The 18323-nt window shown below is 45.7% G+C and overlaps 1 protein-coding gene across 1 annotated transcript in view; it reads left to right on the forward strand.

Moving 5' to 3' along the window:
• The window catches only part of ACP3 (acid phosphatase 3), a 238985-nt gene that overhangs the window by 86570 nt on the left and 134092 nt on the right, over nucleotides 1–18323 (forward strand). Inside the window, exon 6 of the mRNA XM_063922366.1 lies at nucleotides 144–242. Within this exon, the coding sequence (XP_063778436.1) occupies nucleotides 144–242 (99 nt within the window). The remainder of the gene's footprint in view (nucleotides 1–143; nucleotides 243–18323) is intronic.

An 18323-nucleotide genomic window follows, 5' to 3' on the forward strand; every position in this document is an offset into this window, starting at 1 on the left:
GAAAGAGACGTATCAGGGGCAGTATCTTCCATAAATTAAAAATAATTTTCCCCCAAAAGAGTCAGACCAGATGATAAGCAGTATAGAAAATAATGTAGATAATGTTTTTAAACTTACACACATTGCTTTTATTTTTGTTCCAGGACTTTATAACAACTATACAAAATTATACTGGCTACCCACCTGAGCAATCAAATGATCATTTCTCCGCGTGGCTAATATATGATACTTTGTTATGTGAGGTAAAGAATATTATTGCAATCTTTTATAGTATTGTATTTGTAAGTCATTAAATAATCATTTCTACTTTCTTCCTAGACTGTAAACACCTTATTGCTTACAACGGACACTCAGGACCTTTGTTGGCCTGCTGTCCTGAAAGGATTTTTTCAGTTTAAAAATGAATTTGACTAGTGGGAAGATGTACTAAGCAGTAAAAAGAGTGGAGAAGTGAGCCAGTGGAGAAGTTGCTGAGACAATCGGGTGTGGTTCGTTGGGTTGACAGTAACTAGGTCGACCACTATTGGTCGACAATGACTAGGTCGACACCTGAAATAGGTCAACACAGTAATCAGGTCAACGTGGAAAAGGTTGACATGACAAAAGGTCGACATCAGTTTTAAAAAAAATTGTGTTGTTTTCTTCGTAAAGTGACCGGGAACCCCAATTAGTGCACCATGTCCTCTCGCATGGCTTGCTTCGCTTGCCATGCTTTGGGCAAGGTGCCTCGCTCCACGGCGCTCAGCACAGGTTACTTTTCAAAATTGTAGCCCACATGGATCATAAAATATGAAAAAGTAAAAAAAAAAGTGAAAAGTTTTTGCCATATTGACTTAGTGACCATGTCAACCTAAAGACCAGATACCGAGACAATCACTATACTTTTAGTTGGGTCCTAGGCTATGCTGATTATCTTCAGCACTGTTCAGCCCTCTTCTCCATATCCATACAGCCAGAGTTTCCTATGTCCTATGATGGGAGCAATCCAAAGCAAGCAGATAAAAAGTTAATGTAATGATGTCTCGACCTTGAATTGTTGCAGTCACAATGTGAAGGATCACTAATTAAATGTAAAAATTATTTTCATATAGCCCTTAAACCATATAAAACATAAACTTATTTAATGGACCTTGTCCTAGATCAGGGGCTATTTATATATTTTATTAGATTTGAAATCCAATAGATCATACTATTTAAATATGAGCTCCTTGCTTATTTGTACAAACTTCCTTCTTAGATGATTCTACAGTATTTATGGTTCATTATTGCTTTTAAATTCTGGGCACATAGTTGCTCCTCTATGAATTAATTTTACAACACTGTGAATTATATGTTTATTGGTACCTTTTTATAATCAAAAATGTTGTATACATATAAGTTTGTAACCAGTTATAATGTTAGGGCACACTTAGATAATCACACAAGACCCAAAGTCTGTGATGGACTTCATGTATAATAGCTGCTGTTCCCAAAAGAAGTGAAGGCCCCCATCCACTAGGAGCCATCCGATGTGACACTTTTCATCAGATTTTTTGGTCAGATGCGTCAAAATCTGATGAAAAGTGCCTGAATCGGATTAGTGGATTGAGGCCTTAAATTCTTTCTGTACCAGCAAGAGATAAGTACAGAAAAAGGGAGTCAATGTAGAAGCTAGTGTGACAGCGAGGTAAGTAATAGAGTGACAGTTGTAGATGCCGGTAGTCGTACCTGTTTCCACGGCAACGTAGATGTAGGTCTATCCGAACCCCACAAGTGCAAAATAGGCAGATAGATGGAGAAACCCCAGAGTACCCCCAAAAGAATAGTCACCACATGTGCGGATGGTGCTTGAGTGTTTATTAAATAGGAATGTAACTGGTCAGGTCACCGCTGTAAATTTAAAGAGTTAAAGACAAGTTGCGACTCAGAGTAGAGTAAAACAATTAGTTGAGAGAAAAAGAGAAATACATCTGCACACTTATCAATTGAAAACTTATTATGTGAATATATCAATGAGACCCCAATATACGTGTGTCTAGATTAGACTTTAAACCTCTCTGGGGGTGCGACCCTGTTTCAACCAAACTGTAACAACATATAAGGAGAACTAGAAGGGCGGTTATTGAGTTGGGTGCACAAAATCTATTTGTTAGGTTGATTATGAAGATAAAACGTAGCTTTTATTGCTTATATTAATATTAAGAAGGTCCTTCTAGTAGGACACATACAGCAAAATATAGAGGTTAAAAACATGACATTTACAAACATATAAGTGATAAAGAATGAGAAAGTTGTGAAAGAGAGATTCTTAAAAAGTGGGGCCACCACAATGACTCCTGCAACTTGTATGATTATTTGTTTCTGTGTAGAATTCAAGCCACTAAAGAACCTTAAATGAGTAATGTACACGCATACTTTAATGTACTTATGAAAATAAAGATATTCAATGTAATCACAGTTAGTCAAATATTGTGATTAAACTGTGCTGTAACCTGTACAGTGTGCACATTTAAGTGTATGTGTGTCATACTCAGCTGGCACAGGTGTCAAGTGCTGCCTCTAATGCATAAATGCGGTGAATTATATACAATACCTCAGTTGTAACCTCTTTCCCATACGATGAAAATATGGGGGTGAGTTACTATTGTGAAGACAGCTTAAACTGCATTAACACTGATGATTGAATAGTAATGAGAAGGAGTATGCCTCTGGTGCCCTATAATGAAGTTGACTGTGCATCCCCCATGAATTAGAACTTGATTAGTAAGGAATATTTTGAATATGCATTTTTGCACAAAGTTATCAACACGGGGGTATGCAAGGAAAATTGATAATGGCTGATTGCTATATGTGTGGGTGTTATGCGTCACCCCTTATAGAGAATCCAGAATGATCAGGATTAAGCTCTGTATGTTGCCAGGGTTATTGCTGGTTATAGATAGAAGCAGGGAATGTTTCCACTTATCCTGTTAGTGATACATAGTCAGCACTATTTATAAATAAATAGAGAGTTGTCTCCAAAAAATCCTTAGACTGGTATTACAAAAAGGCAACAATTGTTGCAACAGTGATTCATAAAGTAGATTGTGAGGTCTAGACTATGCCACTTCACAAATGTATATAGTATATAATATTGATGTCTTTAATCACAAATGACACTGTTTAGACTGATATTGCACAAAGGCAACAATTGTTGCAACGGTGATTCATAAAGTGGGTTGTGAGGTCTATACTATAACACTTTACAAATATATATGTAATATTGGTGTCTCTTATCACGAATGGCACAGTTCAAAAATCATCTGAGGTCAATTATCTCTATGGTAGGGGAATAAGTCCTTCTGATGAAAATAATGGCTAGGATAATTTTCTGCTGCAGCTGACTGTGGTAATCCCTACGGTGTTTGATAACTTTGATCCGTAGCCAGCTGTGCGGTTCTTAGTCTATGTGGTTTACGTCTAGGCAGTACTAGTGCTGAGCGTATTAACTACAAAAGTATGCTACCCAATTAATGAGGTAGTTGATTCCTCTAATGCAGGAATAAACTGGGGTGATTCCCCTTGCGATTATCTTAAGTGGCCTTAACTAAATTTCTGAACTTATACAGACAGCCCGCATTTGCGGATCCTAATAGGTATGCCTATATTAAAGTCAGTGCTAGTGCAGATAGATATATCAATATATATTATACAGTATACAACATTGCAATCAATTAAAAGGAGTGTGGTGGCCCACTAGTAAGCCGACATGCATGTTTTGCTGTACGGGCAGCTTTAACGAGGCTGAGGTAACACGCTCAGCACTAGTACTGCCTAGACGTAAACCACATGGACTAAGAACCGCACAGCTGGCTACGGATCAAAGTTATCAAACACCATAGGGATTACCACAGTCAGCTGCAGCAGAAAATTATCCTAGCCATTATTTTCATCAGAAGGACTTATTCCCCTACCATAGAGATAATTGACCTCAGATGATTTTTGAACTGTGCCATTCGTGATAAGAGACACCAATATTACATATATATTTGTGAAGTGTTATAGTATAGACCTCACAACCCACTTAATGAATCACCGTTGCAACAATTGTTGCCTTTGTGCAATATCAGTCTAAACAGTGTCATTTGTGATTAAAGACATCAATATTATATACTATATACATTTGTGAAGTGGCATAGTCTAGACCTCACAATCTACTTTATGAATCACTGTTGCAACAATTGTTGCCTTTTTGTAATACCAGTCTAAGGATTTTTTGGAGACACCTCTCTATTTATTTATAAATAGTGCTGACTATGTATCACTAACAGGATAAGTGGAAACATTCCCTGCTTCTATCTATAACCAGCAATAACCCTGGCAACATACAGGGCTTAATCCTGATCATTCTGGATTCTCTATAAGGGGCAGGGCCGGACTGGCCATCTGGCACTTCTGGCAAATGCCAGAAGGGCCGATGGCCACTTGGGCCGGTCCAGCGGTCACTGAGACACGCTGCCGCTCAGTCCGGTGGCAGCATGTCTCAGCTGTCAGGAGAGGAGAGGAGAGCGCCCGCCTGCGCGGCTGTGTCTGGTGCTGCGGCGGCTTCGTTCAAACCAGCCGCCGGTTCATGAGCCAATCAGAGCTCGCGGACCGGCAGCCAATCAGAAGCCGCCGGTCCGCGAGCTCTGATTGGCTCACGAACCGGCGGCTGGTTTGAACGAAGCCGCCGCAGCACCAGACACAGCCGCGCTGGCGGGCGCTCTGCTCTCCTGATTCACCCCCGTCCCTCACAGCCCGGAGGAGCAGCAGCAGCAGTAGCAGTGCAGCAGCGGTAAGTAGCTGCAGCACTGGCTGCTGTGGGGACAATTGTATATCTGGCACTGTGGGGGCAATTGGCTGGCACTGTGGGGCATTTGTATACCTGGCACTGTGGGGGCAATTGTTTACCTGGCACTGTGGGGGCATTTGTATACCTGGCACTGTGGGGGCATTTGTATACCTGGCACTGTGGGGGCATTTGTATACCTGGCACTGTGGGGGCATTTGTATACCTGGCACTGTGGGGGCATTTGTATACCTGGCACTGTGGGGGCAATTGTTTACCTGGCACTGTGGGGGCATTTGTATACCTGGCACTGTGGGGGCATTTGTATACCTGGCACTGTGGGGGCATTTGTATACCTGGCACTGTGGGGGCAATTGTTTACCTGGCACTGTGGGGGCATTTGTATACCTGGCACTGTGGGGGCATTTGTATACCTGGCACTGTGGGGGCATTTGTATACCTGGCACTGTGGGGGCAATTGTTTACCTGGCACTGTGGGGGCATTTGTATACCTGGCACTGTGGGGGCAATTGTTTACCTGGCACTGTGGGGGCATTTGTATACCTGGCACTGTGGGGGCAATTGTGGATCTGGCACTGCACTATTGGGGGCATATAATGTAAATTTCGGCTCATACCGGGTGCTATAATGTAAATTTCGGCTCATACTGGGTGCTATAATGTGAATTTCGGCTCATACTGTGTGGTATAATGTGAAAGAGGCACCAGTACTAGATAGTATAAGGGGTCCTACTATTGTAGTGCATAATGCGTATAAGGGGTGTATGGTGTGATAAACTACACTGAAGGACACGCCCCCTTTTTAGTGTCCACGCCCCCTTTTCCGGAGCGCGCGCGCTTATTTACAAACTTCACATTTACATACCCCCACTTAAAAATTTCCACTTCAACCACAGGTTGTGTGTATTTTAATAGAAAATTATGTACGCTTGTATGTTGTTAGAATATTAATTATATTTGTAAGAGCATAGACTAATAAGTGGGAGGAGTCAGGAATAGTAAGGGGAGGAGTCACAGAGGTGGGCCTGTGTGCTTCAAAAATGCCAGGGCCTATTTTTAGTCCCAGTCCGGCCCTGATAAGGGGTGACGCATAACACCCACACATATAGCAATCAGCCATTATCAATTTTCCTTGCATACCCCCGTGTTGATAACTTTGTGCAAAAATGCATATTCAAAATATTCCTAACTAATCAAGTTCTAGTTCATGGGGGATGCACAGTCAACTCAGTGGCAAACGCAGGATTTGCATGGGGGGGTTTCCAGAACTGGGCGGAGCCAATCACGGGGGTGGGGACTGAGGTGACCCAGTATATGCTGGGTCCGTAAAACTAGTGTGTGTGTGTGTGTGTGTGTGTATATATATATATATATATATACACATATATCTACACACATATATATATACATACATATATATATATATATATATATATATATATACATACATACACACATACATATACACATATACATAGCATATTAAACATGCATACATATATATATATATATATGTACACACACATACAGTACACATATATATACACATGTATATATCGTGTGTGTGTGTGTGTGTGTCTATGTATGTATATACATGTGTATATATGTATGCACATGGATATATATGTACTATAATTAAAATAAAGTAAACTTTTATTGCACTTACAAGTGCCACCAGGAAGACATCAGGCTGCAGAGGACGCTAGACAGCCATTAATAATACTCATGCAGCTAAAAAAAAAAAAAAAAATTATTTTTTTTTTTTTTTAAGTGGAGGGGGGTTTCTGGGTGCTCGGAAACCCCCCCTGGGTGCGCCACTGCAACTTCATTATAGGGCACCAGAGGCATACTCCTTCTCATTACTATTCAATCATCAGTGTTAATGCAGTTTAAGCTGTCTTCACAATAATAACTCACCCCCATATTTTCATCGTATGGGAAAGAGGTTACAACTGAGGTATTGTATATAATTCACTGCATTTATGCATTAGAGGCAGCACTTGACACCTGTGCCAGCTGAGTATGACACACATACACTTATATGTGCACACTGTACAGGTTACAGCACAGTTTAATCACAATATTTGACTAACTGTGATTACATTGAATATCTTTATTTTCGTAAGTACATTAAAGTATGCGTGTACATTACTCATTTAAGGTTCTTTAGTGGCTTGAATTCTACACAGAAACAAATAATCATACAAGTTGCAGGAGTCATTGTGGTGGCCCCACTTTTCAAGAATCTCTCTTTCACAACTTTCTCAGTCTTTATCACTTATATGTTTGTAAATGTCATGTTTTTAACCTCTATATTTTGCTGTATGTGTCCTACTATAAGGATCTTCTTAATATTAATATAAGCAATAAAAGCTACGTTTTATCTTCATAATCAACCTAACAAATAGATTTTGTGCACCCAACTCAATAACCGCCCTTCTAGTTCTCCTTATATGTTGGTAGAGTAATACAATGCAAGATACAACTCACAGTAGTAAAGAACATCAGGTGATACATCGTAATACAAACAGTAAAGAACACAGTTGAAATAAAGCAGCAAAAAATATATATATAGATTTCAGTATACAGTGCACTGCCAGTCTAAACTATCATTCCCTTATAATGAATTTAAGTGTCCACCAGGTGGCGACTAGAACTCTTTATAGCTCAGTTCCTGAACTAGTAGCTCTGTTACACAAGAGTCAATACACTGTCCACTACAGCCTCTGAGGTGGGGTACCATGTAAACACTTTTTGTATACTATATAAATGTTACTCCTGAATTGAGACCTTTTGTTCCCCAAGCTGAATTCCACTAGTAGTGAGTATTAGTCACTGTTGAAGTTTAGCAAGTGTAGTTTAAGAGAGGTGATGCAGTTTAGCTCCTCAACAAGTAAACGAGTATGCAGAAAGTGATGTGAGTGAAGTAGCTGTAACAGGTAAATAAGGTGGAATGAAATGTCTACGCAGGAGCAGGTGTCAGTGGACATACCTGGATTCTCCACCCTGGTTCACCTTTTGAACTAGACCTTTCTGCTGGAATCCTAGACAGAAGGACGAAGAACCCCAACCTCGCACGCGCTGGGGTGCAGATGAAGCCACGATTAGTGAGGCTCCATCTGTAGGAAAACTGCTGCGGAAAGCAGTAGAGAGGGGACGGAGCTGGCAATTTCTTAGGCAGGAGTGGAGGCTGACAGAAGGAGAGCACTATTAACTGCAGCTTACAGGTACTTTCCCTTCACACTACAGTACCAGTCAGTCCCTAGTCAAGTGTACACAGCTTGCTCAATCAGGGCCATCTTAACAGCAGCGTAGGCCCCAGGGCACAGAAATGCACTGGGCCCCCTACCCATCCTCCAGCGGTAGGTGTGGGGGTGCTATCAGTGGGCAGTAGGGGGTGTTCTATCTTCCACTCATGTAGGACCTGGAGCAGTAATTTCTGCTAATTACTCCTTTACTGCACAGATGGTGGAAGATGGGGTGGGAGAGAGAACACTAAACTGTAGAAGAGGCATTGGGCTGAATGAAGGGGCCCTGGTACATGACTTCTAGGGCGGTAAGGGGGGTGTAATACGTAGGGGAGGGATAGTGGAGTGGGCTTAATATTCATAATTTTCTGGTGGGAGGGTAGCTTGCTTGACTGCAGATATCTCCAGTTACTGGAAAAAGATTTCTTAGCTTGAAATGTGATTAAAAAAAAAAAAAAACTAGAGAGTCCCACCTTTCAAAAGGTACTGGGGACTTAGAGTTCAAGATCCAGAGCAATCCACCGGTGAAAATATAAAACTGCAAACCAGATATGTGGAGCTGGAGCAGGGACCAGCTGTTTGAAGGCTTATATTTCCAGACGGTTCTGGGCATAGTAGAGTCAAGCTGTCAGTGTCCACCGAAAGGGAAGGGGTCCCATATTTTGGAGAGTTCCCTCAGAAAAGCTATAAGTCAGACAGAACCCAAGATATCTGGCTGGGAACAGCAATTAATAGTCTTGGATGGGGACCACTGCTTCGAAGTCAGATATCTCTGGTTCCCCACTGCCGATTTTCAAAAATCTGGTACCCCTTGACTCCTGGGACCCTTGGGAAGAGCCCATTGAGCCCATACGAAAATACGGCCTTGTGCTCAATGTAAGGAAAGACAGTATTACTGGGAAGTCTCCGATATTAACAAGTGTGACCATTGACTGTCAGTGAGGAGAGATAGGCTTAAGTGGAATCTCCTGCATCTGTTAAGTAACTGCTGTAGGACTACTTTTCTGGCTTTACTCACAGCTAATCAACTGCATTGTGCTTCATAACTCACTGCTCAGAGAACTGAAATGCTTCTTCCCATGCTCAGCTGATTATTTTCACCAGTTTCTCGCTAAACACACTAAAAACTGTAAGGTGCTGTGTGACACCCTGTACTAGACACCCCTATCTGAAGTTTTAGAGGAGGTAAATAAAGACACAGTCACCCACTGAATGATACATAACCTGGGTGAGGCCCCTTAACTTTCCCTGCTGGAGCCCCTGTTCACTACTCAGCCCAGTAACGCTGAAAGCAGTGGCGTAAGTTTATCCCAGGTGCCCGGAGGCAAGAAAAATATTGGTCCCCCCCTATATATCATCCGTGAACCAATAAGATGCCGTTTTGAGATCCAAGTAACACTGAGTAAAACCGAACCCGCTCATCTCTAATTCTAACTATATGAAGCTACTACAAAACCATTGCAACTAGGCAGATCTATGTAGGGGTCCAAGCAGACACTACATAGATCTGCTCAGTCACTCACAATGCTGATTATTTCTCTGACAATTAATTTGCAAGTTTCAGATCCAGGATTAGAACCCACAACCTTCTACACACTGGTAGCATGCACCTTACTGATGGAGATATCTGCTCTTGCATAGGAAGTATGAGAATTTTTACTATATGAAGTTATGTGTAATTGTCAGAGAAATAACTTCATATAGTTACAATTCTCATGTTTCCTTTATAGGGGAAAATAGCTTCATCAGTAAGGTGTCTGCTTCCAGTGTATCTATAATAAAGAGGGTGTGATTTGTAAGGTGCAGTGACTAGTGGGGAAGTCCGCTATCGATGAGATACCGACTGCTGTCAATTAACTCAATTGATTAATGTTGCTGAACACACGGAACAGGAGGAGAGGTGCCCCCCTTCAAAGCAGGAGCCCGGCGGCAGATGACTCCGTTGCCTCCCAGAGTTCTGCCTCTGGCTGAAAGGGTTAAAACCCCTTTGCACAAACCAGGTGACGTCAGCAGCACCACGGCCCGAACCTGTCGGGCACTAGGACTTCGGCTGGCATGCAGGAGATGTGGAGAGCAGAAAGCTCAGGAGGAGGCTGATTGGCCGCCGTGGAGCGGGAATCCAAGAGGCGAAGTGTGTGTGAGGTGCTGAGGAGAGCCGTACTGCTGGGGAGCTTGGAGGAGCCGCAGGATGCTACGACGAGTCCGACGGTGAAATGATGCTGGGAGGAGAGACTAGAGCCATGAGGCCAGGCAGAGAGATTGGAGGTGACTGCTGGGGCTGGGAACTGCTTCCGGGGACAGAGCTGCTGACACGGGGAAAGTGCTGCACAGTGAGAGGAGCACCCCTGTCAGCATATCAGAGAGAGCTCTGAGCCGCCGACCACTGCAGTGATGGGATCCAGGATCCATGTACCACCGCCAGCCTGCCCAACACTGAGGAAAGCCTGAGGGAGCTGAGGTCTGCAGGTACAGAGGAGCCGCCGAGAGAGGAGTCAACGTCCAGCGACCAGACCATAGAACCCACAGCGGTTGAAACATCCTTGGAGACAATTCACTGCGGCTGGTAAGAGACCTATACCCAGACTATCACCAACGCAGGGAGAGGGACTAGTCTCAGCTAAATAGTACAACCTCCACAGAGTCAGGGACGAAGCTGTTGCTGGAAGGTAAAACTGATGCCCTTGCTCTAGTCAGCTTCAGCCACAGAGAAAGAGACTGAGCTAATCCACCTAGGGTAGCGAGACCTGAGAGTACCCCTACTTGTACTTAGTATAACCCTGCATCAGTGCATGAGGCAGCAGGGATACGTGGACATTGATACCCCTTTTCCACCTACGTACCGTGTCCGATCCGGGATGTTTAACACGGCTACAACCCGTGTCGGCCACCCCGTTTCCACTACACTTCGACACGGGTAATTCCCGTGTCTGATCTGTTTCCACCTAACCCGGGAAAGCTCTGTAAAAGCCTATTGCTGTCATTACAAATGGACTTTTTACTGTCTCATCAAGATGATGTCATCAAAAGGACCAAAAGGGAGGGGTGGGGCCTGCTCACAGCATTGCAGCGTGACTTCAGAGTGTTTTGTTTGCAAGCGGCCTCAATGCCTGCATGTGCCCAGCGTAGTGTTGTAGCTGCTGCAATAGATGTGCATCCGCGTTTGTTTGCTGCTGCGGTGCCTGCATGTGCCCAGCGTGTCTCCCAGGGATGACATCATCTTCCAGTGCCCCAGAAGCACCAATCAGCGTCTCTGAGCGTTACTCGGGTCTGAAAACACGTGTAATGACCGTTTCCACTGCACCGTTATCCGTGTCATTACCGTGTTCTACCCAGGTAAATAGCCGGGTTGGATTCCCGGGTCACTCAACCCGTGTTGACCCGTTTCCACCTACTAAAAACCTGTGTCGATGCGCGCCCCCGTGCAAAAACACGGGTAAAAACAGCTAGTGGAAAAGGGGTATTAGAGACTGTTGAGAGGTTAATAGAGTGCAGTACTACAAGGAAGTCACCCTCGGCACAGGGATCTGTCCTATTAACTTGTTGCAGAGAGAGACTTTGACAACAGCCAGTCCAGTGAAGAAAAAGTGTGAACTACTGTAAAAAACCTGTGTAGTCCCTACACTTTACTGTGAACATTCAGAGCTCAGGAGAGACCAACACCGGTTAGTTAGGGAAAACTCTGTACAGCCTCAGTGATATTTGCCTAAGTCAGTGTGCCAGGCAGGCCAGGATCCCTTGTGCACTTTAGACACTCTACGACTTATACTTGCCAGCTGTGCATCTGTCCTTTTACTCCCATAGAACTGTCTTCCTAATTCCACCTTACCTCAAACCTGCTACCTGCATGTTTGCTATTAAGCCTTCGCAAGAGCTCAACGGCATAGCTTGATTTTCTGCCTTCATGTACTCTCATTAATGCTCTAGCTTATCAGTGTGACTGCTACAAACCATTTTTTTAATTTGAATAAAGATAATGTGTAATGTAAATAACGGACATTACTATGCCGTGCAATGTGAATTGGTAATATTCTGTGGCCATGCCCCTTCTCAATGAAGCCATGCCTTCGGTGCGCACTGTCCCTATTTTAAACATCGGGAGCACCCAAAGGATATTTTTGCCCTGAGCTCCACAAGGTATAGAACCAGCCCTGTCACCAATTTAAACTTTTTAAATATTGTTTCTTGTCAAATGTAACATGCCACAACATGTTGGCTAGGCCCCCAATTCAGTATAGGGGAGGGGGCGCCAAAACGTACCCTTGCTCCAGGCACCATAGCCCCTGCTACACGTCTGGCCACATTAGTCCTGCCTGAAAATGCAGCCACTTTGTGTGCGACTCAGAATAAGTCCCAGACTGCCAATACTTGGCACCTGGCTGTATGATATATTACATGGCCAGCTGGATGCTGTCCAAAAACATTCAATGCCAGCCGGCCCATCCCTTCCTTGCTTTCTGGAGGCTTTACTTCTAACTCTAAGTCACATCCCATCTGCATGTGAGATGCGGATTGTGATAATTATGCCCATTTATATGTAGATGGGCTATGATAAAATTACCCCTATCCACAATGCCATGTGATAAATCAATACATCACAATGTATCAATTATCGTGTGCAGAGATAGAGCTTGCAAAAAAGCTCTGTCCCTGCAAATCCACTCTGCAGACTTCTCAGGAAATTTTCACAAAAAAAAACCCTGAGTATGTGCTGTGCACTGCTGCCAACACCGACATTGGGTACCCTCCCTCCTTTCTTGCACTTACCAGGTGTGCTCCTCCGGCTCCAGTCAACTGATCACCTGCTTCCAGTTATGTGACATCATCATCTGATGTGTGCTGGAAAATGAGATGCCGGTTTACAGTAGACATCAGATGACCGGGCTCCCAGTGCAGGAAGACGGTGGTCAGATGTATGGAGGCATGGAGGAGCTCACCAGGACATCGATCACTGGGGCCTGTAAGTAATTTTTTTTCTCTTACGTCCTAGAGGATGCTGGGGACTCTGTAAGGACCATGGGGTATAGACGGGCTCCGCAGGAGATAGGGCACCTAAAAAGAACTTTGACTATGGGTGTGCACTGGCTCCTCCCTCTATGCCCCTCCTCCAGACCTCAGTTAGATCTTGTGCCCAGAGGAGAATGGGTGCACTGCAGAGAGCTCTCCAGAGTTTTCTGTTGAAGATGAATTTTTGTTAGGTTTTTTATTTTCAGGGAGTCCTGTTGGCAACAGGCTCCCTGCATCGTGGGACCGAGGAGAGAGAAGCAGAGCTGGCTTGTCAAGTTGGGCACTGCTTCTAAGGCTACTGGACACCATTAGCTCCAGAGGGAGTCGGAACACAGGTCTCACCTGGGGTTCGTCCCGGAGCCGCGCCGCCGTCCTCCTCACAGATGCCGAAGATAGAAGCCGGATGAGAAGGCAGAAGACATCTTAGGCGGCAGAAGACATCAGATCTTCATGCCATTGCTGCCAGTCACACACACACAGAGCAGCACTGAAGGGTGCAGGGCGCAGGGGGGGGCGCCCTGGGCAGCAATAAACCTCACATTTGGGCAAATGCAGATTGATTAGGCTGCAGAGGCAGTAAATCTATGATCCCCCGCCATTTTTATTGAAAAATCACTGGGACCGAAGCCCGCCGTCGGGTGGGCGGGGCTTGATCCTCAGCACTAACCAGCAGGGGCGTATCTACCTATTGGCCAGGATGGCACTCGCCAGGGGCGCCAGCCAAAGAGGGGCGCCGCCCAGCGGTGCCACCCGCGGCCAGTAGGTAGATTAAATTTTAATGGCAGCCGCTGTCCACCCCCGAACACCCCCACCTCACCACCACTGATAGTTCCTCACTGACACTGACGCCCAGGAACGATAATAGCAGGCAGCATACTGTAGCGTGGTGTCGGACACCGGAAGCAGCGGATTGGGCCACCGGGTCAGTTTACCGATGGGCCAGTCCAATCCCCTCTCTGCCGGGCTGGCTTACACTACCTCTCAGGTTGGCGCACACTGCCTGCCAGTCGTCCCTCCGGGAGCCCTCACTCGTCCTGCCAGCGGCTTCCCTGCACTGATTGGTGAGCAGCGGGAGCCCCATGTGATATATGCCTGCCGCAGGAGCTCCGGATGTCTAACAGTAGTCAGCAGCCTCACACACAGCTTACAGGGGGGCTTGACTGCAGTGTGGATCCAGAGTATGGGACCCGATGCCGGCACAAAGTAAATGATCGGTGCTACACACAGGCCACTCAAAGCCCGCATCTTGGCACTTTCTTGCTTGCGGTACGTATAGCTTACTGCCCTCCTGAGCAGCTGTGACACCCCCCGAAGGTACAGTATGTGGGGGTGAATGCTCTGCTCATTCATTACATATCTGGGTTCAGCAGTAAGTGCCCAGAGGGGGGGGGGGGGGTGTCAGCTTGTCATCCATAGTCCATGTACACACAGCTCTGGTCTCCTGGGAGGGGGGGGGGGTGTTATTTAAAATGGTTTATAGCAAATAAAAGCCATTCTAAACCTCCCTGATAGATCAGCATGGTTTCCTTTTATAGGAGGAGAATGGATGGTTACTTGTGCCTCATGCCTCTGATGTGTAATCACTGCCTGCTCAGGACTACTTTGTGTAATTCCCTATGGCCTATGGTTTACATTAGGTTTGTCAACAATGACACGTCCATTATCTGGATTATTGAAAATGGTCAGTTTTGTAATATATAGAGGAGTGGCACAGTATACAAATAACATGGTGCTAGGTATCCTAACTGTGTATTCTCTTTGTACTTGTGTGGGTTTCCTCTGGGTGCTCCAGTTTCCTACCACAATCCAAAAATATGCTGGTAGGTTAATTGGCTCCAGAGACTAATATTGACCCTAGCGGTAACTGTGTGCGAGTACATGGGCAGACTAGATGGGCCGAGTGGTTCTTATCTGCCATCAAAGTCCATGTTTCTATGATCTATCCGGACAAGCATTAGCCCCTCCTAGCACCAGTATCCCCCGCCTCCTCCTCTGCTCCTTACAGCAATTTCTTCCTCCTGTCTCCTATCTATCGCCGAATCTTCTCTACTCCCTACGGGGGCTAGGTGCATCAGCTCCTACGCATCCTTTTCCCACCGCTCTCCTCCTTCCAATATGGTGCTGCTGCTGCCTCGAACCCACACTCCTGTTATCTGATGAGCTTGCTGCGATTTGTTCGCTGTGAAGCTCTGTCTTTATTGTTCTTCTACTTTGTCTACAGTATGTGGCCCCTGGCATAGGTGAGTGAGACCCCGAGGCTCTGGGGGCACCAAGGTGTGGGGAGACAATTTTACTTAAAGTAGGACACTGGCACCAATTACAATCAAGAAACTACAACTCCCAGCAACCCTTGCTGCCGGGAGCTCACTGCAGCAAGGACTGCTTAGAGGTGTAGTTTATGTAGTTTCTTGATTGTAGCACAATGCCGGACACTGGCGCCAATTACAGTGGCTGCTGCTGCTGCCTGGTATGGTTGTTCCTGGGCATCAGTGCAGGTGAGGACTAATGGTTGGGTGGGAGGGAGGGGTTTGGGGCTGGACAGCTACAGTCCGTTGGTTCTAAAAGTGAAATTATATAGGCACTACTGTGTGGCATAATGTGTATAAGGGGTACTACTGTGTAGCATAACGCGAATATCGGACATTACTGTGCTGTGTAATATTAGTAAGGGATGCTACTGTGTGGTGTAATTTGTATTTGGGTACTATTGAGTGGCCATGCCCCTTTTTTGGCACATGCACCATATATATTTTAAATATGGGTGGGGCGGGTGTGGGGCGCTAGTCCTTTACTTTGCCAGTGGCGCTAGGACCCCTAGATACACCCCTGCTAACCAGCGCCATTTTCTCCACAGAAGCTGCATGAGGAAAACGCTGGCTCCCTGGTCTCTCCCCTGCTGAACTTCACAGGCTGGAAAAAAGAGGAGGGGGGCACATTAGCGACGCAGTGAGTGGGAATTGGCATATTGTATATAGAAAAGCATATTTTTTCCAGTGTTTTTAAGCGCTGGTGTGTGCTGGCATACTCTCTCTCTCTGTCTCTCCTTAGGGCCTGGTTGGGGTTTTGTCCCCTTATAGGTTAATCCCTGTGTGTGTGGGGTGTCGGTACGTGTGTGTCAACATGTCTGAGGCGGAAGGCTTCTCCAAGGAGGAGGTGGAGCAAATGAGTGGTGTGTCCCTGTCGGTTGTGCCGACTCCAGATTGGATGGACATGTGGCATATGTTGAATGCAAGTGTGGCATCTTTACATAAAAGGCTTGATAAGGCTGACTTAGGGGGGACATCAGGGGGTCAATCCTCGGATTGGACCGACTCACAGGGCCCGTCGGGGTCTCAAAAGCGTCCCTTAACACAAGACACTACTACCGACACGGATTCTGATTCCAGTGTCGACTACGACGAAGTAAAATTGCACCCTAGGGTGACTAAAACCATTCAGTGTATGATTGTGGCAATAAGGGACGTGTTGCATATTGAGGATGAACCCTCGGTCCCCGACACAAGGGTACACATGTTTAAGGAAAAGAAACAGATTATTAACTTTCCCACATCTCATGAATTGAATGATTTCTTTGGAAAAGAAAACGTAACCGCGGTAAGTCTTGAAATACACAGGGCCCCTGTTGCAACAGGTCTTCCCTCAGAGGAAGAGGCCAGGGATCTCCTGTGAGCATCTCTTGTAGATCCAAGTACCAGGCCCTTCGAGGCCAGTCTGGGACAACGAGTATCGTCTGTACTCTTCTTCGTCTTATGATCCTCAACACTTTTGTGATGAGAGGAAGAGGAGGAAACACGTAGACCGATTTGAACACCCACGGTGTTACCAGAGCGTCTACTGCTACTGCCTGAGGGTCCCGAGACCTGGCGCAATACCTCCGAAGTTTTTTGTTGAGGCGTGACGCCATCAGGTCTATTTGAGGAGTTCCCCAAAGACGTGTTACGTCTGCAAAGACTTCTTAATGAAGTCCCCACTCTCCTGGATGGAGATCGTGTCTGCTGAGGAAGTCTGCTTCCCAGTTGTCCACTCCCGGAATGAAGACAGCCGACAGAGCGCTTACATGATTTTCCGCCCAGCGAAGGATCCTGGTGGCTTCCGCCATCGCGACTCTGCTTCTTGTCCCGCCTTGGCGGTTCACATGAGCCACTGCTGTGACATTGTCTGATTGAATCAGAACCGGTAGGTTTCGAAGAAAACTCTCTGCTTGTCGAAGGCCGTTGTAAATGGCCCTGAGTTCCAACATATTGATGTGTAGACAGGACTCCTGGTCTGACCAAAGACCCTGAAAATTTTTTCCCTGTGTGACCGCTCCCCATCCTCGGAGGCTCGCATCCATGGTAACCAAGATCCAATCCTGAATTCCGAACCTGCGACCCTCCAGGAGGTGAGCACTTTGCAACCACCACAGGAGGGACACTCTTGTCCCTGGGGACAGAGTTATTTTCCGATGTAAGTGCAGATGGGACCCGGACCACTTGTCCAGAAGGTCCCATTGAAAAGTCCTTGCATGGAACCTTCCGAAGGGAATGGCCTCGTAGGCTGCCACCATTTTCCCCAGAACTCAAGTGCATTGGTGAACTGACACCCTTTTCGGTTTTAGCAGGTCTCTGACCATGTTCTGGATGTCTTGGGCTTTCTCTATTGGGAGGAAGACCTCCATTTGTTCCGTATCCAGTATCATACCTAGGAACGGTAGTCGAGTTGTCGGAATCAACTGTGACTTTGGTAGATTTAGAATCCAACCGTGTTGCTGGAGCACTCTCAGAGAGAGCGCCACACTGCTCAGCAATTTCTCCCTTGATCTCGCTTTTATCAGGAGATCGTCCAAGTATAGGATAATTGTGACTCCATGCTTGTGCAGGACCACCATCATTTCCGCCATTATCTTGGTGAAAATCCTCGGGGCCGTGGAGAGTCCAAACGGCAACGTCTGAAATTGGTAATGACAATCCTGTGCAGCGAATCTCAGGTATTCCTGATGGGGGGCATATATGGGGACATGAAGGTACGCATCCTTTATGTCCAGAGACACCATAAACTCCCCCTCCTCCATGTTGGCTATTATCGCTCTGAGAGATTCCATTTTGAATCTTTTTATGTACAGGTTTAGGGATTTCAGATTCAAAATAGGTCTGACCGAACCGTCCGGTTTCGGGACCACAAATAGGGTTGAGTAGTAACCTCTTCCCTGCTGGTGCAGGGGAACCTTGATTATCACTTGCTGTATACACAGCGTTTGAATTGCAGCTAACACTATATCCCTTTCCG

The sequence above is a fragment of the Pseudophryne corroboree genome, chromosome 5 (genome assembly GCF_028390025.1).
Source record: "Pseudophryne corroboree isolate aPseCor3 chromosome 5, aPseCor3.hap2, whole genome shotgun sequence".
Lineage (NCBI taxonomy): Eukaryota > Metazoa > Chordata > Amphibia > Anura > Myobatrachidae > Pseudophryne > Pseudophryne corroboree.